The following is a 23,670-nucleotide window of genomic DNA, read 5'->3' on the forward strand; positions in this document are numbered from 1 at the left end:
TATTTTTTTGCAGATACATGCATTATTTATACAGGTGGTCGGTAGATGTAGATGGTGTGGTGTTAAGTTTTTCTCAAATCCCGCGGGAACCATGGATTTTTCAGGATTGAAATCTATTTACATTCCAAATTTCAGCCAAATTGCTTCAGTAGCCGCAACGCAAAGGAGGAACAAACATACACACTTACACCCAAATTTTCGCCTTTATAATGTTAGTGTAAAGTTTATTGCGTATGAAACTAAAGCTTAAATCATTAACATTATGGACGTCCATTGCTGGGAATTGGCCTCTTGTAAAGACTTCCAAAAACCACGATCTTAAATTGCCTGCATCCATCGGCTGTCTGTTACACGCTTACTGTCGTCGGTCAACCTAGGGGGTCCCTTATGGTCGACCAAAATTGTCGCTTTCTGGCGCGGGGTCGCTATCCCAGTACCTCGGGACCCCATCGTCAACCCGCTCTTTATGCGTTATACTTTTTTTTTTTTTATTCTTTACAAGTTAGCACTTGACTACAATTTCACCTGATGGTAAGTGATGATGCAGTCTAAGATGGAAGCGGGCTAACTTGTTCGGAGGAGGATGAAAATCCGCACCCCTTTTCGGTTTCTACACGGCATCGTACCGGAACGCTAAATCACTTGGCGGTACGTCTGTGCCGGTAGGGTGGTAACTAGCCACGGCCGAAGCCTCCCACCAGCCAGACCTGGTCAAATTACGAAAATCTCAATCTGCCCAGCCGGGGATCGAACCCAGGACCTCCGTCTTGTAAATCCACCGCGCAAACCACTGCGCCACGGAGGTCGTCAAAAACCCCACGCATATACCCCAACACTGCCAGTTCAGGTGACTGTTTTATATGCAGATGTCTCCGATACTTTAAAAACATCTAATCTAATACATAAAATTCTCAAGAAAACGGGAACATTGAATTCTCGGCTCTTCTCTATTATTTGCCTAACGTTGACAATTTGTTCCCTTGTGCCCCGCCCTTTGACAAATCCGGCTTGTTCATTTGGTATTTGCCATTGTAAAAAGGACTGGAGTCTACTGTTAACTACATAGAGCATTATCTTGCTAGCATGAGATATAAGCGCTACCGTACGATAGTTCCCACATTTCCTCGTAGAGCCTTTTTTGTGGAGAGGGAGAACCAAAGACTTTTTCCAGTCGGCAGGCCAATTGCCAGTTTCCCATACAAGGTTGCATAGATCTAGAAATAACTTCACACCTCGATCTCCTAGATGTTTAAGCTCTTCAGCACTAATCTCATCTACACCTGCTGCTTTATTGGTCTTAAGCTTGTTTATTGCCATCTTGATTTCGGACTCAAGAATCTTGGGTTCCCTACTGAAGATGTCTTCCCTTTGACCTTGCGCGTCCGGAGGCCGAGATGTTGAGCCTGCGTATAGATCCTCACAGTGTGAACGCCACCTCTCTGTTACCTGATCAATTTCGGTCAGTAGTGAGCCTTCATCGTTTTCAATAGCCCAGGTCCTTGGTTTGAGCTCCTTTGTTATTTTCTTAATTTTCAGAAATAAGTCTCGTGTCTGAAAATTATGAGCATGGTCTTCGATATCCTGACAGATAGAATTCAGATAGTTGTCGTAGTCTCTACGGCATAAGCGTTGAACAGTCGCCGATATGTCGTGATATCTATGGTAATCAGAGTAACTTTGCCTTTTAGCAGATCTTTTCGCTCTTTAATGGCCTTCCAAGTTTCCTCTGTTATCCATTCTTTTTTAGGAGCGTCTACCGTTAACTCTTGGCTATCTTTTCGAGCTGTGTTTATGGCTTCCTTTATTGTGTCCCAGTTGAGGTCCACATCAATATTGCAGTCTATGTTCAGGTTCGATACTTTCTCATCCATGCATTGGTTAAATACTGCTAGTTGGTTTCGGTCAAGTCTTTTTCGTGGTTTCCAGACTATTCGCGAGCACTTCTTTAATTTCAACGCTACATCTGCCACCAACAATTTGTGATCACTCCCACAATCAGCTCCAGGATAGGCTTTGTATTACTTACACATGATCTCCATCTTTTAGCAATAGCGATGTAGTCTATTTGATTGCGTGCTCTATCTCCTGGCATTACCCATGTGTAAAGTCTTCTCGGATGATGTTTATAGCAAGTGTTCATGATTGTAAGAGAATTCTCAGTGCAGAACTGCAGCCACATTTCGCCCCTTTCATTTCTTTGACCAAGTCCGTATCTTCCCACCACTTCTCTGAGATGTTCATCACTTGCAGTGTCTCCAACCTTTGCATTAAGGTCCCCAATTACAAGTGTAATGTCTCTGGATGGCAGTTTATTAAAGGTATCGTCTAGCTGAGCGTAGAATGCCTCAATCTCCGCCTCTGCCGATGCTGATGTCGGTGCATACACAACTACAAGGTTGACGCGACACGGTCTTGTATTTACCCTCAAAGTTATTATTCTGTCGCTCACCGGGTTGTATCCCAGAACTGACCTATTAATTTCAGGTGATACTGATACTGCAACTCCATTCTTACTTTCATTTTCGGGTCCAGAGAAATAGACAGTATAGCCATTCGCGGTTGAGTAGAAACCAGAGCCTCTCAAATGAGTCTCTGTAAGCCCTAGTAGATGAACATTATAATGCTGTTGCTCCTTGTCTATGATCTCCTTTTTCCCTGGCTGAATCATTCCTCGGACATTCCACGTTCCTATCTTCATCTTCTTCCGTAGATGTGCGCTGCGACCCGATGATGCGTCACCAGTAGCATTCTGCCCACACTGTGCCTGGTGAGTCACCCCAGTGTGCCCAGTAGCATATTTCACACCATGCGACCTGGGTTCGTCATGGCGCCGGGATACCGGGTCGCATATGTTCACTCTCTTATCTATGTTCATTTTCATGCGGATTTCATGGGAAAGTAGTGCAGTGGTTTCCCGTTGCCTTCTGCACCAGTCTTTTCAGGGATCTATTTAAATCCCAAGGTCGCTGCAGCCTCTTCTACTCGGTTGCCCAGAGTAGGGTATTAATGGCTATACCGCCATTGGTCGGTCGCCAGAGCCTCGTCCGTTGTCTAGCAGGGGACACCGCGTGCAGGTGAGGTTGACGTTTGGGGCTGACTAGATGGTGTTGTCATTCTCCCCCTTACCCCCCATGTCGCGGTATTTGTTACCAAACTCCTCCGAAACGGAGGAGTATTTTTCATACTACGAAATTATATTTTCACGTCTTTAAGCTTCTGGACTGGGACTTGGCATAGTACATTACTCAGCTGCGGTTCGCAGACGATGTAGTCATCATGGCACAGACTCTGGATGACCTTAGTACCATGCTCAATGACCTCAGCAGTTTCTCAACAGGTGGGCCTGAAAATGAACATGGCCAAAACAAAAATACCTAGGACATATGATTCAGTTAGGTAGGTCCAATTTCGAGAAAGAGGTGAACCGCCGAATCCAACTCGGCTGCGCTGCATTCGGGAAACTTCTTGACATCTTTTCGTCCGAAATTCCTCAATGCCTGAAGACAAAAGTCATCGAACAGTGGGTGTTGCCAGTGATGACCTATAGTTCCGAGACTTGGTCGCTAACTATGGGCCTCATAAGAAGGCTCAGAGTCACACAGCGGGCGATGGAACGAGCTATGTTAGGAGTATCTACAATGAGGAGATCCGCAAAAGAACCAAAGTCATAACATAGCTCAACGAGTTACGAAGCTGAAGTGGCAATGGGCGGGGTATGTGCCCCGCCCATTGCCACTTCAGATTCGTGTTCGTAGAGCCGATGGACGTTGGGGTCCCAAAGTGCTGGAATGGCGACCCCGCACTAGTAAGCGCAGTGTTGGCCGACCCCCCACCAGGTGGACTGACGACATCAAGAGAGCCGCAGGGATTCGCTGGATGCAGATGGCTCAGTATCGTGATGTTTGGAAGTCCCTACAAAAGGCCTATGATGATCATGATGAAGTGATTTTTTTATTTCACGATAAAACGTTTGTTGGGTCTCCAATATTCCAATGACCGCACACATGCACAATTTTTTTTTTTCTTTACAAGTTAGCTTGACTACAATCTCACCTGATGGTAAGTGATGATGCAGTCTAAGATAGAAGCGGGCTAACTTGTTAGGAGGAGGATGAAAATCCACACCCCTTTTCGGTTTCTACACGACATCGTACCGGAACGCTAAATCGCTTGGCGGTACGTCTTTGTCGGTAGGGTGGTAACTAACCACGAGCCACCTGATTATTATCAATTAAGAAAACCTCAATCGGCCCTGCCGGGGATCGAACCCGGTATCTCCGTCTCGTAAATCCACCGTCAAAAAAATCCATGGATTATTAGGATATTATCTAAAGGCGAAAGTTTGTGTGTATGTTTGTTCCTCCTGATTTGGCGAGCGATTTGGCTGAAATGGTAATAGATTTTACTCTGGATTAACACATGGGCTTTTCATCCCGGAAAATCCATTGTTCCCGCGGGGTTTGTGGGAAACTGAATTCCACCGGACGAAGTCGCGGGCGGGCAAGTGTTACGATAAATGTAGGTTTAATATTAATTAGTGCCTGTATACCTATTAAATACCTAACTAAGAATATTAGTTTGTTTTTCCTTTAATTGCGTCAGCGTGCAAATTTAAATAAAACGAACTGTTTCATAATCTTTACAGTTAACCGCTCCCTATATTTTTTAAATATTGGATAGAAGCAGGCGTTACTTTGCCTAATTGACGTTGTCGCCGCATGGGTTCGTCGACTTTTCGCAGATGATAGCAAAATAAATAAATCATTATATAACCCTATATTTTTGTTTCTTTTTGATACCCATACTTTACACACATAGTTGACACACATTTGATACCCATATCCGCCCTATTTTTTTTACCTAAGGAATAGTCTGAACAGTGACTAATTTCGGAACAAAATTTAGATAATTTTTCAGATAAATCAAATTCCGCTTGCAGATGTGGCTACGCTCCGCTTTTCCGCTTGGCAAAAATGGGGATGATGACTAGGTTTGAATATATTGATTTTTATGATACATTCGGGTAAATAAGGTCAATGTTAACTAATTTATACATAAGAAGCAAAGATTGACTGGATATTTGCAAAATAAATGAGATTATACAATTTCAAAATCTATTAAAAATCTTTTGTCGTAATTAGATGAAAATTCATATAGTCTTAGCTTCCTTACATTAAATGTGACATTTTTTAATAAATGAACTATAAACATAAACGCACAAATAACAAAGATATTAGTAATTTTGTTTGAACGCCCATACAAATCTAACGATCATTACATTACCTATGACGTCATTAGTTCGTGCCATTTTGTATGGGGCGCTTTTCAGGGATCCGCGGCAGCGCCGCAAATCTGACCCTTTAAATCCCTGTAGCTCCGAAAGTAATGATCGCAGATACCCCGTTAATTTTACGAAATTGCTTTACTATTAGCATACTCTTAATTTATATACAATTTAAAAAACTGTCATATTCAAGACTACTTACAGTTAAATTAAAACACTACAAACTAAGTATGAACACAATGCATTCAAAATGTCGCCAAGCGATTTTTTTGAAATCTTAAAGCTCAATAACTTTCAATGATGCGTATTTTCATTTTCATATGCCATTGAAATCTTTTAGGACATTCAAAAGTTATATGAGGGTTACATACATCAGACAGACAGACAGACATACAGGATAGGGACTTCCTAGGGACTCAAAACGTGGAGATGCAATTAAAACTTGAACAACAGTCTAGTATATGAGTTCTTAAGTCGGGCTTCTTTACTGCGGAGTAAATAGCTCCAATAGATAAGTAGTAGTTTAGTCGTCTAATTATTGTAGTTGGCTTTAGGTAAATAGTATTAAGGAGCCGTACTAGCCCAGTGGATATGACCTCTGCCTCAGATTCCAGAGGGTGTGGGTTCGAATCTGATCCGGGACATGCACCTCCAACTGTTCAGTTGTGTGCATTTTAAGAAATTAAATAAAGCAGGAAACCTGCATACCAGAGAATTTTCTTAATTCTCTGCGTATGTTAAGTCTGCCAATCTGCATTGGGCCAGCGAGGTGGACTATTGGCCTAACCCCTCTCATTCTGAGAGGAGACTCGAGCTCAGCAGTGAGCCGAATATGGGTGATGAAGATGTGGAATGCCCTTCCGGCGTCTGTGTGTCCTGACACCTACAATTTGACCACCTTCATCTGAGACCTCATCATTGCTTTCCATCTTTTTTTTTAATTTTTTACAAGTTAGCCCTTGATTGCAATCTCACCTGATGGTAAGTGACGATGCAATCTAAGATGGAAGCGGGCTAACTTGATAGGAGGAGGATGAAAGTCCACACCCCTTTCGGTTTACATTGACCAATTAAGAATATCTTAATCGGCCCAGCTGGGGATCGAACCCAGGACCTCCGTATTGTAATATATTAAAGTGGGCGGATAATTGCACCTCCGAGTATATTTTTTAAAATCTCATTACTATTACCTACTGGAAGGTCCAGAATTCAACAAGGACTAAATAAGAATTCACTATTAGGCAAAAGTTTATTATAATAAATAATTTTCCCTACCCTATTTTACCACATTATAAAATAGCTGGCATTTAATTATTAATTCTATAGATAGGCCAAGAACAATTAATTATTATCCTACGTAAAATCCCATAACAAGGATGATCCTATTTTATAAATAAGTATATTTATTTATTTAATACATAATTTTTTATTTTTAAATATTTTAATGATGTCACTAAATCCTATCGAAACGGAGTGTTTGACATAATCGGCAAGTTTTTACTTGCAATTAAAATCCTTAAACAGTGCGTACATATATACCAAAAAGATTTGAAAACAATATAAATTATTAATAAAGATACTTTTATGCAACAATTAGCCACGTCAAATCTTAAGCTTTAATGTATTCTAAGTTCTTTGTAAAAGTAATCTATAGAATTTGGCACCCACTATAGATATATATATCATTTCTTTTATTTATATTGATATAGAATTTGGCTCCTATTTTCATATTTATGTTTTGATAGGATTTTTATCGTTAGAACTAAAGAAGTGTACTAATATGTATATAGTACTAGCGGACGCCCGCGACTTCGTCCGCGTAAATCTCGATGTAAACTTCAACTACCCCTGCCCAACTCTACCTCTACCCTACACTACCCTACCCTACCCCTACCCTACCCTACCCCTACCCTACCCTACCCTTACCCTACCCCTACCCTACCCTACCCCTACCCTACCCCTACCCTACCCCTACCCTACCCCTATCCTACCTCTACCCTACCTCTACCATTTCCTGAAATTTGCTATAAACCTTACGGAGCCCAATACCTTTCCAACGAATGCAAAACCGTGGAAATCGGTTCGTGCGTTCTGGAGTTATAGCGTCAGGAAGGAAAACCCCACTTATTTTTATATACTTAGTAGATTATTTAGTAGAACATAATACCCCTTGTATTTTAATTTTTATTTTTTTATTTTTTCTTTTGACCCTCAAATAGGGCAAGCTAAATAAAACCATTTAGCAAAAATACCAACGTTAGTTGACCTTTCTTTATTCGATAAAGATATAAAAGGTCAATCACATCTAAATTCTTTATCTTAATAATTATAATATCATATTCATTATTTTTTAATTTGAAGTGTTTTAAAACCGACGTCGATTAAAAACACTTCAAATTACTTTTTATACTTCTGATTACAACTCAGTTTTTATATTTTCATTTGTATTATTTTTTCTGTTACTTAAACCTCAACAACAAACAAGCAAAACGAACAGACAAACCAATACGAATCATACGAGTCAAAAAAAAAATCGTAAAACTCAGGCTGTATGATCAACAATCTTTGCTTTTTCCCATTGATATTCCCATCGATAGCTCCTTGAGTTCTTCTAAATAAAGTCGACTGTCGAGTGCGCCAATATACAACCCAAAATTAAATGTCTTTATGGCATCTGCATATTATATGCAGATGCCATAAAGACATTATGCTATAAGGGTTTTACCGATATCCATAACATGAAAAGGCTTTCTAATTCAGCAATATAGTAATCGTAAATCTAACATTTTTATATATTTCTTTATGCCTAGTGATGTTCCAAATGTAGGTCATTTAAGTAGCTATCGATATTACCTCTAGGGATGGACGTCCGTTGTAATCAATATTTCTGCAAAGAAATGTGAAATATCTTATAAGACGACGCTTCGCGGTTCCACCATCATAGTTCCCGTCCCCGTGAGGATACGGGCTAACACTGAAAGGATTTTTAAATTCGGACCAGTAGTTCCTGAGATTAGCGCGTTCAACCAAACAAACAAACTCTTCAGCTTTATAATATTAGTATAGTTTTAACAGTGTTTTTTCAAAAGGTAAAAGGTCTTTAGTCGGGTAAAAAAGGTTTTATTCTTTGTTTGTTACAATCATGGTACGCGAAAAGCCACAATTTTTTTTTTTTATTCTTTACAAGTTAGCCCTTGACTACAATTTCACCTGATGGTAAGTGATGATGCAGTCTAAGATGGAAGCGGGCAACTTGTTAGGAGGGGGATGAAAATCCATACCCCTTTCGGTTTCTACACGACATCGTACCGGAACACTAAATCGCTTGGCGGTACGTCTTTGCCGGTAGGGTGGTAACCACGGCCGAAGCGTCCCACCAGCCAGACCTGGACAAATTAAGAAAATCTCAATCTGCCCAGCCGGGGATCGAACCCAGGAACGTTTTGTAAATCCACCGCGCATACCACTGCGCCACGGAGATTAATGAAATAAACCCGTAACAAAATTTTAAACGGGAAAACCACTTACTAACTACAATATTTAAACTTGTAACATCCTATATAACAATATGGCGTCTATTCGTATATATATTTCGCCATCAACATATTATTAACCTCATTATAGTTCGGTTCCCGTACGAGAGTGTACTATATTACATTACGTAGTATATTACATTGTAATGGCTAAGTTACAGCGGATCATAATATTGCCTCTTCTGCTCTGCATTGCAGCAAATCAAGGTATTTTTATGTTATTTTTTTTTAACATTTGTGAGAAAAGAAAATTGATTTTTGTGTATTTAACAAATCAGACTGACAAAAAAATTAAAGCAACTTTAATTAATTATTATTTAAATTTACGAGTAACTTTAATTGGAAGAAAGTTTTATTAAAATACAAAAGGTACAACTAAACTAATAAAATATGCGTGCATTAAAATAAATTAACTAAATCTATAAATTTAAAATAAATTAAAACTAATACTTATCAAAATTTGCCGCCCTTCGTAGGGTGCCTATCACGTAGGCAGCTTTCCTGTGTTGAATTGCGATTTGCGATTGAAATTCGTTGCGTAAGAAAGAAGAAGAAGAAGAAGAAGAAATATACTTTATTGTACATTAAAACAAAAATAAACAATAACTTATAATAACACTTAGAATTTTTTTTTTTTTTTTTTTTTTATTCTTTACGAGTTAGTCCTTGACTACAATCTCACCTGATGGTAAGTGATGATGCAGTCTAAGATGGTAGCGGGCTAACTTGTTAGGAGGAGGATGAAAATCCACACTCCTTTCGGTTTCTACACGGCATCGTACCGAAACGCTAAATCGCTTGGCGGTACGTCTTTGCCGGTCTAACGTACAAATAGCGGTCTTATCGCTAAAAAGCGATCTCTTCCAGACAACCACTGTCAAGAAATCTGCCTGCCCGAGGGTCGCCCTGAAGCGTTTGCTAATCTATACTAATATTATAAAGCTGAAAAGTTTGTTTGTTTGATTAAACGCGCTAATCTCAGGAATATAAGATATAAATATAAGGTACTAGTAGACGCCGCGCAGCTTCACCCGCATGGTTTCCGTTCCCGTAGGAAGAGCTATTCAGCTTTATAATAGTATAGATTCCAATAACTTATAATTTATTTTAAATTGTGAAATTCATTTCTTTTGGCTTACCGCAAACCATGGATGTTTTATAATACTCATCGGTATTGTTTATAATATACGTACATAGTTATTTTGGCGGCCTCCGTCACGCAGTGGTATGCGCGGTGGATTTACAATTCGGAGATCCTGGGTTCGGTTCCCGGTTGGGCCGATTGAGGTTTTCCTAATTGGTCTAGGTCTGGCTGATGGGAGGCATCCAGCTGTGGCTAGTTACAAACCGGCCTACCGGCAAAGACGAGCCGCCAAGCGATTTAACGTTCCGGTACGACGTCGTGTAGAAACTAAAAGGGGTGTGGATTTTCATCCACCTCCTAACAAGTTAGCCCGTTTCCATCTTAGATTACATCATTACTTAAAAGTAAGGTCAAGGGGTAAATAACAAAAAAAAAAAAAATTAAATGTTACTTTTTTCCTAAATTGGTAGTTATGTACAATGGACTATTGACTCTGCGATAGCCAGACATTCCTCATTTTATGTAAAGGGCGAAAGTTCGTCAGCCTATACTCCTACCATATTTAAAACCAAAGTTACCAAATTTTGGAACCATAGGTCAACACTTTCTAGTGATATCCACTATACATTTTTAATGGGTTTAGACCCACGTGTCACTCTGCTTTTCACTACGATTGCAAGAAAATAAAATAGTTTAGTACAATATTCAGATTTATTTTAATTGAAAATTAAATGTACAAAGTCTACAATTTTGTATAAAAAAGGGAGATGCTTTTACCCGGTAACATAATTTCCAACTGCTGTGAAGATGAATAATGAGTATCTGAGGTAAACGTGGGAGATAATAGTTTAAAAAACTCCTTTCGTAAGTGAATCCATTCGTTGTTGTTTTCTCCACTTTACCTAGGTAGGTATGTAAGTTAATGCGTCTCAACTTACTGTCACAAATTTACAATGATTTTTTTTAAAAAATCAAGTGTGTATTAGTCACGCCAATTGTTTCTAAAATTCTCGCTTTTGAATTTTATTTTTCTTTCGCATGAGAAAAAGACAAAGGTATTACACCGTACAGGATGTCGCATGTCTTCAAATGTCGCTCTATTCGCAACTCAATAAAAATTAAATACAGAAATGAACGCATTCCACAGACAAGAACGCTGCATTTCATTCCAATTTAAAGTTTTTATTTATTTTTCAAAACATTCAGGGCCTTACCTATCATGATTCTATTTTCGCATAAAACCTCCTCCGTTTTATAGTAGGCTAGTACTTGGCTAGTACTCGTAACAGACAAGATTTAAAAAACAAAATTACTTTAGCCCCTAGAGGCTGAAATGTTTGTTTAGCCCTGTGGAGTGGTAATATGACAGTGTTTTTGAGCAAGAGTAGTGAAAAATTATTTTTTCACTTTAAATTGGAATGAAATGCAGCGTTCTTGTCTGTGGAATGCGTTCATTTTTTTGTTCAGGCAAGCCGCCTTAAAAATAACTTAGTACTAGAGATAATTTGTGACTTCACTTCTATAACGGACTTCACCGCAACCTTAAAATAGGTACTCGTAAATACCCACTGACTTATTATTAAGAACATAATCGTTATAATGAAATACCGAAACTCTGTGTTCACCTTTATATGAGGTCTGAGGAGCCCATTTTGTATGAGGTCTGAGGTATACTCTCCTACATGAGTGGGGCTCACATCCACACACACGTTGCTTTAATGCACTGGGCTTAAAATGATGAATAAGATAATAATTGACAAGATAATAAAAGATAATATGTGACGCATTACGATCACTCAATTTTTCAAGATCCGCGAAATCTATGTAAACGTTCAACCTCTATTTCACCCCCTTCGAATCCCTGTCATCTGATGTCGTCAGTCCACCTGGTGGGGGGTCGACCAACACCTATAAAGTTGACAATATTAATTAATTATTTGTAAGAAACATAACATTTTATGATACAAAGATTTTGTTATGTATGTAACAATGATTATTCATTCATCATCATAATTTTTTCCTTTATATTTTAAGTAGAAAAACGGTTTTTATCCAAACAAAGTAAAGTTTGTGGTAATGTAGGGGGTAATTTCTGGGTCTACTGAACCGATTTCAAAAATGATTTTACCACTAGAAAACTACGTTATTTGTGAGTGTCATAGGTTATAGGTACTTTATCCCCGTATTCTTACGAAAACGGGAATTATGCGATTATAACCGCGGGGCGTCGGCTAGTTATAAAATAATATGATAAACATATTTTTTTCCCGACTTTGAAAAAATATATTTTTTTTAAATAAATTTCCTGTTTATTTCACTGATCCTAAATTTAGACATCCTGATGTGGTCGGTTTCCCTCATTAGTTTAATCTAACACATAACTAGAGGAAAAAGTTGCTAATTAACTGCCGATTGCAGTTTACGAAAATAATATTATTTTAACTGGGTTTTTCGCGCCAAGCTGATATTGAATAAATATTACCTAAATTATTCCATACATTTGATTATATTCGTTTAAACCTTTTTTCCAACGTTTTATATCACATTTGTTTTGTTTTTTTTTAAACTCTAATTTATTTATTTGACTTGATTTTTTTTTAATTTTGAACAATGTTAATTAATACAATCAATTAATATTTTTTTTGTATTATGTATACGACATAATACAAAAAAAATTATGAAAATGTATGTAATATGCTGATTGCTGCTTATTGAAACAAAAGTAAAGTTGTTGCTCTGTAAAGAGTAATTTATTTGTTTTGAACATCAAGTCATTCTTGCAAATACAACTTATTTTTACGGTACAAACAACTAATAATTACAAACCTGTAAAGAGAAACAACATTAAAAGCTATTGCTTCAAATATTCTTTTACAATAGAATTATTTCCAATAAAATCGTTAACGCTTCACTTGTACAAAATAACTTCGAGAATTTTCTGACAGATGAATTATAAACTAAACATAGAATAAAAAAGTGCTGCCACCACAGATAATACTTTGACGTTGATTAATGCGCGGGAAATTCAATTTAAATGTAGTTTATAAGAACTTCATTTACATCTCCCTCCCCCAGGTTTACAAAACTCCTCCGGTACTGGTATTAGTTTTGTAATATGGAACAAGTTTGATTCTAACTTTTTGTAACCCGTACTAATTTTATAAATTGAGTTAGATAACTTTTCTAATATTTTATAAGGTCCAATTTTTAATTCATCTAGTTTTTTTCTATTTAATCGGTTACCATTTTCCACATATACCAAGTCTCCTACATTTAATTGGTTATTTATTCTATTTTTATCAAACTGTTGTTTATTATAATTGTGTGAATTTATAGTTCTCTGCAAAGCTATTTTCCTATCTCTTAATAATTCATTTTGTGTTTTATGTTCTTTCAACTCATCTGGTAAGATATCAATAACTTTTCCTTCCATTAAATAAGTTGGGGAAAATCCTGTTACTGAGTGTTCGGTATCGTTATAACTCTGGGTACATTTATGAGCGATAGTTGTCCAAGCTATTTTATAATTTTTTTCATTAATTGTACATCTTATCTTGTTTACTAATGTTTGATTTAATCGTTCGTTTAATCCATTGGAGAAAGGTGCATTTACCGCAGTGAAGATGAGACTTATGTTCTCTTTTCGTAAAAAGCTTTTAAATTCCTTAGAATTTATACCTGGGTATTGATCCGATAGAATCATACCAATTTTATTTTGAGGAATAACTTTTTTTATGAGTTTTATAAAATCATCTGCGTTTTGCGTTTTTGATGTCAATATGTAGGCATATCTGGTGAAATGGTCTACCAAAAGATGTAGATATGTTTTAGTAGAGCGGGAGCCACCAAACCCACCAATGGTATCTATAGAGACAATTTCAAACGGATAAGTAGCGGGACCCAAATGGGACATCAAACCATATTTAAATTTAGTTCTAGATTTATTTTTTATGCATATTTCACAATTCTCACACATTCTTTTTATATTAATTGTTAAATTCTTTGCCACAAAGAATGGTTTGATTTTATTTCCTGTTTGTATCACTCCTATATGGCAATAAGTATCATGTACATTCTTTATCAATTTTTTACTAAATTCCTCCGTAAGTATAATTTTGTTTTTCTTTCCTATCCTTTTGAAGTAAATTTTATCTTTAAATATTAGTTTATTTTTATATAGTTTTATTTCCTCATTTTCCTCTTGATCGTTTTGAATGTCTTCTAGTTTGATAAAATTCACAACTTTCAAGATTTCTTCCTGATTTATATGTGATTCTAATACTGGGTTTCTACTTAGACTGTCTGCTTCTAAATTGTCCTTTCCGGGTGAATAAATTACCTCAAAATTAAATTGAGATAAATAGTATGTGAGGTCTCCTAGTTCCTCATCTGTTCTAGCCTTAATATTCAGTTTTTCTAGGGGTTTATGGTCTGAAAATACTTTAAATTTTTTTCCTATTAGCCAATGTTGCCAGTATTTTACCGCCTCTTTTATCGCTAAACATTCTAAATAAATAGCTTTTTTTCTTTTTTGACTGTCATTTAATTTTCTCGAAAAATATGCACATGGCCTTTCTTCTCCGTCTTCCTGTGGTTGTTTTAAAATAGCCCCTAAACCCTGTATACTAGCGTCTGTATATATATGAATAGGAAGATCTGGATCAAATATTTCTAAAATAGGTTTTAAACAAAGTAGTTTTTTTATTTTATCAAAAGATTTTTGACACTCTACTGTCCAAATAAATTTTTGGTCTTTTCTTAAAAGATTGTGTAGAGGATCTAATATGATTGATATGTTTTGTATATATTTTCCATAGAAGTTTATTTTGCCTAAAAACTGTCTGACATTTTTCTTTGTTTTTGGAACAGGAAAATCTTTTATGGCTATTAAATTATCCTTTAGTGGAGTAACTGTATTATTTTTTATGATGTGACCTAAGTATTTTACAGAGTCTTGTGCAAATTTACATTTAGAAAATTTCAATCTAAAACCTTCTTTTGAAATAGCTTCCAATAGCAAAGATAAGTGTTTAATGTGCTCCGTGAATGTCTGGGAAAAAACTAAAATATCATCGATGAAATTTACTGTAAAATTGGATAATTTGTGTTTTCTAATAATGCTACTTAGTATTCTTTGAAATATTGCAGGTGATGTCTTTAAACCAAATGGAAGACAAGTCCACTGAAAATGATTTTCTTGAGTAACAAAAGCTGTTTTTTTTCTGTCTTCCACTTTTAAAGGTATAGACCAGAAAGCAGAATTTATGTCCAACGTTGAAAAAAATTTACAATTTCTTGTTTTTATCATTAAATCTTCTATAAGTGGAAATGGTTGCGGCTGAGGAACCACTATTTTATTTAAATCACGGAAATCTATGCATAGTCTACATTTTCTTCCTTCTTCTTTTTTATAGGCTAAAGTTACAGGAGCTGCAAAAGGACTGTAAGATTCTTCAATTAATTTATTTTGTAATAATTTTGAAACTTGCTGTTCTATTTCTTTTTTGTCTTCAAAATTGCATCGATATGGTCTTTTGCTACAATATGTATCTACTAATAAATCAATATGTGCCTCATAGCCTTTCACTGAGCCTACATCATATTTATCTTTTGCAAATAGGGAGTTATATTTGCTTATTAGTTCACCTATTTTTTTTTGTTGCTGACTGTCTAAATGATTTACTGTAATGTTGAAGTTTGTTACTTCTATGTGTTCATTAAAGTTAACCTTAAACTTATCACTCATATGGAAATTATGTTTCACTGTTAATTCTTTAACATTATTATCATCAATGAAACAGTGTTTGTTTTCAATATTTTTAACTGTAAAACCAGGTATATTTTCATTATTTTGTGTTATTTCTTTGCCTAGTTTTTGTGTGATCTCTAAGTTTTCATTTTGAATCAGTTGAAAAGATTTTATGCAATCCAATCCAATTAAAAAATCATAATCAAAATTTTGTTTGTCTATAACAAAAATATTCATTTTTTTTTCTATTTCAAAAATCTTTATTTTTAACGTTACTATTCCCATAGATTTTTTTACACCATTAATCGTTTTTAAATTTGCTCGATTACTATTCATGTTGTTGGGCTTGTCTTTTAAGGATAATAATTTCGAATTAATTATGCTTACATTTGATCCTGAATCATAAACCCCGAGCGTTTCTATGGAATCATTTATAATTAACTTAGTTTTGATTAATGGTGGAATAATTAGTTTTTTGGATCTATTTCATTTAAACTCATTTCTAATTCAGAATTATTAACACTTCTAATTAGCTCTTTTTTAGAGTGATCATCAACTTTATTTTTAAACCAACATACAGATTCTGAATGATATCGAGTCCCTCTCTTTTCTTTTTCACAGATTCTGCATGGTCGTTTGTCATGCAAGCTATTTAAGTTTTTTTCTTTTGTCTTATTTTCCCATTCTACTACTTTTTTACCCACTATCTTTTTATCCCTTAAATGTTCTAGGCCCCGGATACTACTAAATAAATCCTCAGTATCTTTCAATGGATTTCTGTCAATTTCATCTGCTATGAAATTAGGTAACCCAATTACAATTAAATCTATTAAAGTACGTGTATCAAGAGATTTATTTACCTCTAACAAAAGCCTTTCTTTCTTTAAAGCATATTCCAGTAATGTACCCTGCCTGTATTTAAATAAAAAAGCATACCTTATTGGTGACCAGCCTTTGTCCTCATATGTTTTACAAAATTTAATTTTCCAATTATCCCATTCTGAATTGATTGTATATTTTATAAGCATAGAATTATACCAATCTTGACAAGAATCCTCTAAAAATAACCGAAACACTTGTATCTTTTCAATACTATCCTTTATACCTAAACGATTACATTCAGCTTCGAAGATATCCATCCACTGTGTTACACTTGATGTTTTTTTTGTGAATTTTTCTATTACAAATTTTTCAGATAACTTTTTTAAACTAGACTGCTTTGACTCTTTGTTTGATTCAGCAAAACTTTCCAGGATTTTAGTAAGAGTTTCTGTTGACATTTCATTCGTTGAAACCTGTTGAATTTTAGATGTACTCTCCTCTAGTAAATATCCGTTGAACTGCATATTTCCATCTTCATCCGCATATGTATCGCGTAATTCTGGTGTTAATGAAATCCATACTTGTCTTTCTTCATGTCTTTTTTGCAGTGTAGCCTTTACTTTTTGAAAAGTTTGAGTTTTAATCAACTCAGTATGCAGTTTTACCGGTTGTAATTTTACCGGAATTAAAAACCTGTTTTTGTCGGCGTCCATAATTGAGGTTATGCAGATGACATTTGTCTTCGGATCTTCACCAGTTTTCACAACAAATTCGAACTTTAACTTCTCCATAGTTTACAACAGCTATAAATAATGTTGTTTTGTAATATGCTGATTGCTGCTTATTGAAACAAAAGTAAAGTTGTTGCTCTGTAAAGAGTAATTTATTTGTTTTGAACATCAAGTCATTCTTGCAAATACAACTTATTTTTACGGTACAAACAACTAATAATTACAAACCTGTAAAGAGAAACAACATTAAAAGCTATTGCTTCAAATATTCTTTTACAATAGAATTATTTCCAATAAAATCGTTAACGCTTCACTTGTACAAAATAACTTCGAGAATTTTCTGACAGATGAATTATAAACTAAACATAGAATAAAAAAGTGCTGCCACCACAGATAATACTTTGACGTTGATTAATGCGCGGGAAATTCAATTTAAATGTAGTTTATAAGAACTTCATTTACATGTATACAAAAATCTAACCCTCCCGCTGCGGGACATTTGAGTGCCCAAGCAACCAGTGGTCAGGGTTCCAAAGTGAGGAACTTCGCGCAGTCTCAAGAATCACTGCCTTCTGTACTGTCTTGTAATTGTTACGATCCAATAAACCAATTATTTCTTGACAAGTTCAAGCAATAGTAGATTGTTAACAAGAGGCTAAAAAGACCCATTATATACGAGGTATTTTTAGCTAAATAAAAACCGAGTTTATAATGGGTTTAGCCCCCACGTGTTACACTCTGCTTTTCACTACGATTGCGAGAAAATAGTTTAGTACAATATTCAATGATTTATTTTAATTGAACAACAACTATTTAGCCAGTAGAGGATGGAAATACTTGACTCAAGCAAAACTTAGCTCTTGGAAGCTTAATATTTTGGTGAGATTGTAGTCAAGGGCTAACTTGTAAAGAATAAAAAAGAAATAAAAAATAAATAAAAACGGATTTCTATAACCTCGCAGAGAATCAAAGCTCTATTCTATTTAATATTTAATAATTTTGTATATTTTTTTCTCATTGCCAACAGCTCAAGCTTTGGAATGCTACCAATGTACAGACTGCGCAAATGGCTATGAAGAACATGTAACAACTTGTAAAGCCCCTGAAACATCGACTGCTGCTGCCCCAACAACTACAACAACCAAGGTAACGACTGGAAATACAAAAGACCGCCATTTTGAAATTCCTTATTCCTGCACCGATTTCTTTCAAAATCGATATATATGCATTGAGTGAATGGCGAAAACAGATGCTAAACTCAATATTTTAAAAAGGCTGCCAATTTGAAATTTCTTATTACTATTCTTTCTATTTCTATTTCTTAACAATTTCTTTCAAAATCGATGTCTAGGTATTCCAAGAATGACAAAAACAGATTCTAAACTCTACATTAAAAAAAACTCTTCTTTCATTCAATACCTGTTGTAGGGATGACAAAAAAACTTGGTCTGCCATGTATATGAAGTCCGCCATATAGGGTTTAGAGTGACGTCACATTATATTTCGAGTTAATCTCAGCAAGCCCTTTCATTCAATACCATAATGTAGGGTTGCATAAAAAACTTAGTCCGCCATGTATATGAGTAAGACACATTATATACAATACCAGACACTTAACTCTCATCCAGTACTCGTAAATTTAAGTATTGTACACAATTCGCAAAACATAGAAGAAAGAGATACGGAAAATTTTCTAGGGATGACAGTAGATAAATATTGTATTTCGAATATTGTAATTCACTGTCAAGATACTGTGGAAATGAATAGATATATACGCATTGAATAAAGATGCACAAATTAGTGGTAAAAAACGGCTCTGTTAGCTTGCCATGGGCACGTTCATCTATATAATTGCGCTATAGATTAATTTTATGGGATATATCAATAGATGCGAAAAAAGCCTTTATTAAACAAAAGGCATGTATAAGGTCAATGTTTCAAGTGTTAAATCAAACAAAATCACACTATAATTTCTTTATTTCTTTACATAATACAATATACTTGAAATTGATTATGTAATTGATATTTTAATAATATTGCAATACATACCCACGATAACTTGATAGGCGTTCTCGCGAAGCACAGCCAGCATCGTCTTTTAAACCAGACTCTGTGTACCTGCCAATTGGTGATTGCCGCCATATTGGCGGAAGACATTGTTCAACTGTGTTCATTACATTCAGTCGCCATATAGGCGGAAGTCATTGTTCCACCATGTTCATTACATTCATTTAATAAAAATAGGTAAACAGGAATGACTGAATGATATTTTATTCATGAAAATGTAAGTTTAACATGGTGGTACATTTATAGAATTGAGCCTTTATGCATTTTACCATAACTGGTGTATGAATTATCTTAAATAGTTAAATACATTTGAACGAAGAGAAAAAAAATAAAACTAAATTAATACAATGTCACAATTACAAAATAATAAGTTATAAAATGTCCATGTCCATAAAATAATCTTGAATGTCATAATAGCTTTTTTTTGAATGAATTAATCAATCACAGATGACGATACGCACTCGAAAATAGAGAATTATATAGACATATATAAATCATTCATCGCATTCCATAAATAAAAGCTATTTAAAATAAAGTTAACTGTTTTAACTAAACCACTCTAAAAAGTGATAAATAACATAGTGCCTACTGATCAGTTTAAAGGCGGTATCAAAAAACAGAATAAAATAGATTATAGTTTGGAACCGCTTTCAAACAGATACCACATTTATATCTGTGTAAGACACGTTTAGCAGCTAAATTTTACGCTACTCGACTAAACTGCTAAAGTAGTGCGAACAAGCCTTAAATACGTCAATGACCTTGACACATTTTATTTCTCTTTCATCAGTACTGTGTATTCTTTGTCCATGAAATTAAATAGTTAACGTAGAAACTTTTCCCAAACCCGCAGAAGCCCGAGCAGACCCCGCCTAAGCCCGATCAGATCCCGCCGGAGCCCGATCAGACCCCGCTGAAGCCCGACCAGACTCCACTGAAGCCCGATCAAACCCCACCGAATCCCGATCAGACCCCGCCGAAGCCCGATCAGACCCTGCTGAAGCCGGATCAGACCCCTCCGAAGCCCGATCAGACTTTACAGAAGCCTAATCAGACCCCGCCGAATCCCGATCAGACCCTGCTGAAGCCCGATCAGACCCCACCGAAGCCTAATCAGACCCCGCCGAATCCCAACCAGACCCCGCCGAAGCCCGATCAGACCCCACCGAACCCTAATCAGACCCCGCCGAATCCCGATCAGACCCCGCCGAATCCCGATCAGACCCCGCCGAAACCCAATCAGCAAGTTCGAAGACGAAGGGAAGTCCAACAGTCAGCTATGGTCCAAAAGTGTGCTATATTGGTGTATAAAGGTAAGAAAAATCAATTTTCTCTTGCTATAAAAATACAATCACAACAATGTCAAAGTAGAAAGGTTTAGTTTTTTATGGGAAAAATATTTAGTATTCAGAGTCACTGGAAATACATTAACATTTTAACCCTATAACCCTTAAAAAACGAAAAACGTGTTTTTTTCACAATCGGCAGATCTTTGCCTAAAAAAATTATATCTAATGATCCCTCTTATCACCCCATAAAATAAGTGACGATCCATTGCAAAATTAAATTTTAAGCAAAAAAAATCATTATGTTTTAAAAATTACGATTTCTCACTTATTCAAGTTTAAGTTCATTTAAAGAAAAAAAGCTTTATTAGTGAATTATGCCACACAACACAATTTGTTCTTGAACAATATCCTGCGATGTGTGGCACAACCCAGTGAACGGATCCAACTCAGCATAATGCTACATACTCTTTAAATAAAAAGAGCATGCAGCGCTGGTTTTCAGTTGGAACCGTTGACCAGATGCCGCCACAAACACAGCACACAACAACCTTATTAACTAAAATAAACAATAATAATAACTTAAACTTAAAATAGTACATTACAATTAACTAAAATAAAAAGGGAAAAACAATAAAATACCATACTAAAGAATAACAACGTGAGAAGAAAAAATATTAAAAATAAAATTATATCATATATACAAAGGTATTTACAAATTTATGCAATTCTTATACAGTTATTTACCTATAAGAAAGAAAACTCCGCCACATGATGTTGGAATTCAATCTGCTTTTCAAGTAGAAATCTCTTTAGCAGTTTTTTAAATGTGAATTTAGACTTAATTTACTCAGCTATCTTTCAACATATTTATTTTTTAATATCATTATACATATTATAACTAATACAGCACAATTATTGTTTTTAAACTGCTATGCTGGTAAGGTAATTTTTTGAAATAAATATCATCATCATCATCAGAAAAATATTTAAAACATTTTTTTGATTCTCTAAATCTTGATTCAAAGTGGTACGATATGTCTGTTCTTTTTTATATTATTATTATGTAATATGTTGTTACCAATCTAATAACACCAAAAAAAACCTCTAAATACGTAACTTTCATTTATAATCGACTTTGAAGTAGAGTGATTCACATTTCTTAAAAAAAGGTATTAGGCTTTTTTTTAATCGGTACGTTTTTGCCCCATATAACCTAATGCAATTTTATATAATATAGCCTATAAAGTTCCTCAATAAATGGGCTATCTAATGTTGAAATATTTTTTTTTAAATCGGATCCGTTGTTCCTGAGATTAGCGAAATCAAGCAGACAAACAAACTCTCCAGCTTTTATAACATTAGTATAGATTACGATAGACTGTAGGTAGAGCTGTTTATAAAGACGTATTTATATTTTCAGATGGTGATGTGGAAAAAATCAATCGAGGCTGTTCCTTTGAAACAGATACTGAAATATGTAATGGTATAGGCGCTAAAAATGTTACAAAAGTTGAGTGCGTCCAATGCGAGGGTGATAAATGTAACTCCGCAACCAAATTGGCCGTAGCATCACTACCCCTTGTAATTGGCTTATCGTTAATATTTAAGTAATAATGAATAAGATTTTAATGTACAATTTAATTTAAGTAGGCATAATTTTGTGATACAATATTAAGTGTTAATACAACGGAATCATCATCAATGTCATTCAATCTAAGTGGCCCATTGTGCAGTGGGTCGTGTGACCCACTGCTTAGTATGTATATAAAGGGAATGATGACTAGATTTCAATATATTGATTTTCATGATACATTCGGGTAAATAACATTGACCTATGTTAACTAATTTATACATCAAAAGTAAAGATTGTCTGGATACTTTCAAAATAAACAAGATCATAAAATTTCAAAATCTATTAAAAACATTTTATCGTAATTAGATGAAAATTCATACAGTTTTAGCTTCCTTACATTAAATGTGACATTTTTCAATAAATGAACTATAGACATAAACGCACAAATAACAAAGGTATTAGTAATTTTGTTTGAACGCCCATACAAATCTAACGACCATTATGTCTTACGACGTCATTAATTCGTACCACTTTGTATGAGGCGTTTTTCAGGAATCCGTGGCATTGCCGCAAGTCTAACCCTTTAAATCCCTGTCTCTCCGAAAGTAATGATCGCAGATACCCTGTTACTTTTACAAAATGGCTGTACTATTAGCATATTCTTAATTTATATACAATTTAAAATACTGTCATCATCCTTAATGGAGCACTAAACGAAAGAGGTTGCGCGACGCGTTCTCGCGAAAGATGAAAAAAAAAACGAACCTACAAATTAAATACCTACGAAAAGTTTAATAAGTGGAGAAAAGAACGACGACGAAACGAGTTGATTCACTTACGGTAGAAGTTTTTTATACTAATAACTCCTACGTTTACCTCACTTACTGATTATTCATCTTCACAGCAGTCGGAAATTAAGTTACTGGGTAAAAGCATCTCTCTTAACATAAATTTTTCCAAGTTCGTACATTTAACTTTTGATTAAAATAAAACATTGAATTACCAATATAGTAATTTTTTTATTTTCTCGCATTTGTAGTGAAAAGTATAGTGTAACACGCGGGGCTAAACCCATTATAAACTTGGTTTATATTTAGCGTAAAAATACCTCGTATATAATGGGTCGTTTTAGCCCCTTGTATAACAATCTACTATTTATGTATAATTCAATGTATGATTGTGTTTCAATGTATATGTCGACACAGTTTTCTGTTGTCTTGTATTTAATTATATTACTCTGTTTGTGAAATAAAGTATTATAAATACAATTCTTCTTCTTTGTTGTTACACTCTTAAGGTCGTGGTCGTCATTTGGGTGTGGTGGCAAGCCTCACTATCCATCGCCATTCCTCCCGTAGTGTGGCTCAGACTAGCACATTCGTGGAGCGATCCATTAAATACAACTTTTACTATTCAAACTTTTTAAAAATAACTATATTATGTTACGCTCAAAGAGCGAAAACGCTCAGTGAGCGGAACAATAGCTCGCAACGCGTTATGTTCAATAGTTGAGGCAATCACAGAAATATCATGTAGCG

At 35.3% G+C, this 23,670-nt stretch overlaps 1 protein-coding gene and 1 pseudogene across 1 annotated transcript; one reads left to right on the plus strand and one right to left on the minus strand.

Annotated features, from left to right (window-relative positions):
* Window positions 1-843: 843 nt before the first annotated feature.
* LOC128199194 (uncharacterized) lies at window positions 844-3,123 on the minus strand (annotated as a pseudogene).
* A 5,760-nt stretch (window positions 3,124-8,883) lies between these two features.
* Window positions 8,884-23,400, plus strand: LOC112045018 (DNA-directed RNA polymerase II subunit RPB1). The gene is made up of 4 exons (XM_024081048.2): window positions 8,884-9,024; window positions 18,231-18,349; window positions 20,124-20,583; window positions 21,980-23,400. Exons 1-4 carry the CDS (start codon window positions 8,964-8,966, stop codon window positions 22,168-22,170), a joined length of 831 nt encoding a protein of 276 aa, XP_023936816.2. The 5' UTR covers window positions 8,884-8,963; the 3' UTR covers window positions 22,171-23,400.
* Window positions 23,401-23,670: the final 270 nt, after the last annotated feature.

Source organism: Bicyclus anynana, chromosome 19 (genome assembly GCF_947172395.1).
Source record: "Bicyclus anynana chromosome 19, ilBicAnyn1.1, whole genome shotgun sequence".
NCBI classification, from domain to species: domain Eukaryota; kingdom Metazoa; phylum Arthropoda; class Insecta; order Lepidoptera; family Nymphalidae; genus Bicyclus; species Bicyclus anynana.

What these genes read in the sequence shown, in the direction of transcription:
- LOC112045018 (XM_024081048.2), top strand. Translation starts at nt 8,964, where the DNA reads ATGGCTAAGTTACAGCGGATCATAATATTGCCTCTTCTGCTCTGCATT. An exon ending in CTGCATTGCAGCAAATCAAG is followed by an intron (nt 9,025 to 18,230) that starts GTATTTTTATGT and finishes CATTGCCAACAG; the next exon opens with CTCAAGCTTTGGAATGCTAC. An exon ending in TGCTATATTGGTGTATAAAG is followed by an intron (nt 20,584 to 21,979) that starts GTAAGAAAAATC and finishes TTATATTTTCAG; the next exon opens with ATGGTGATGTGGAAAAAATC.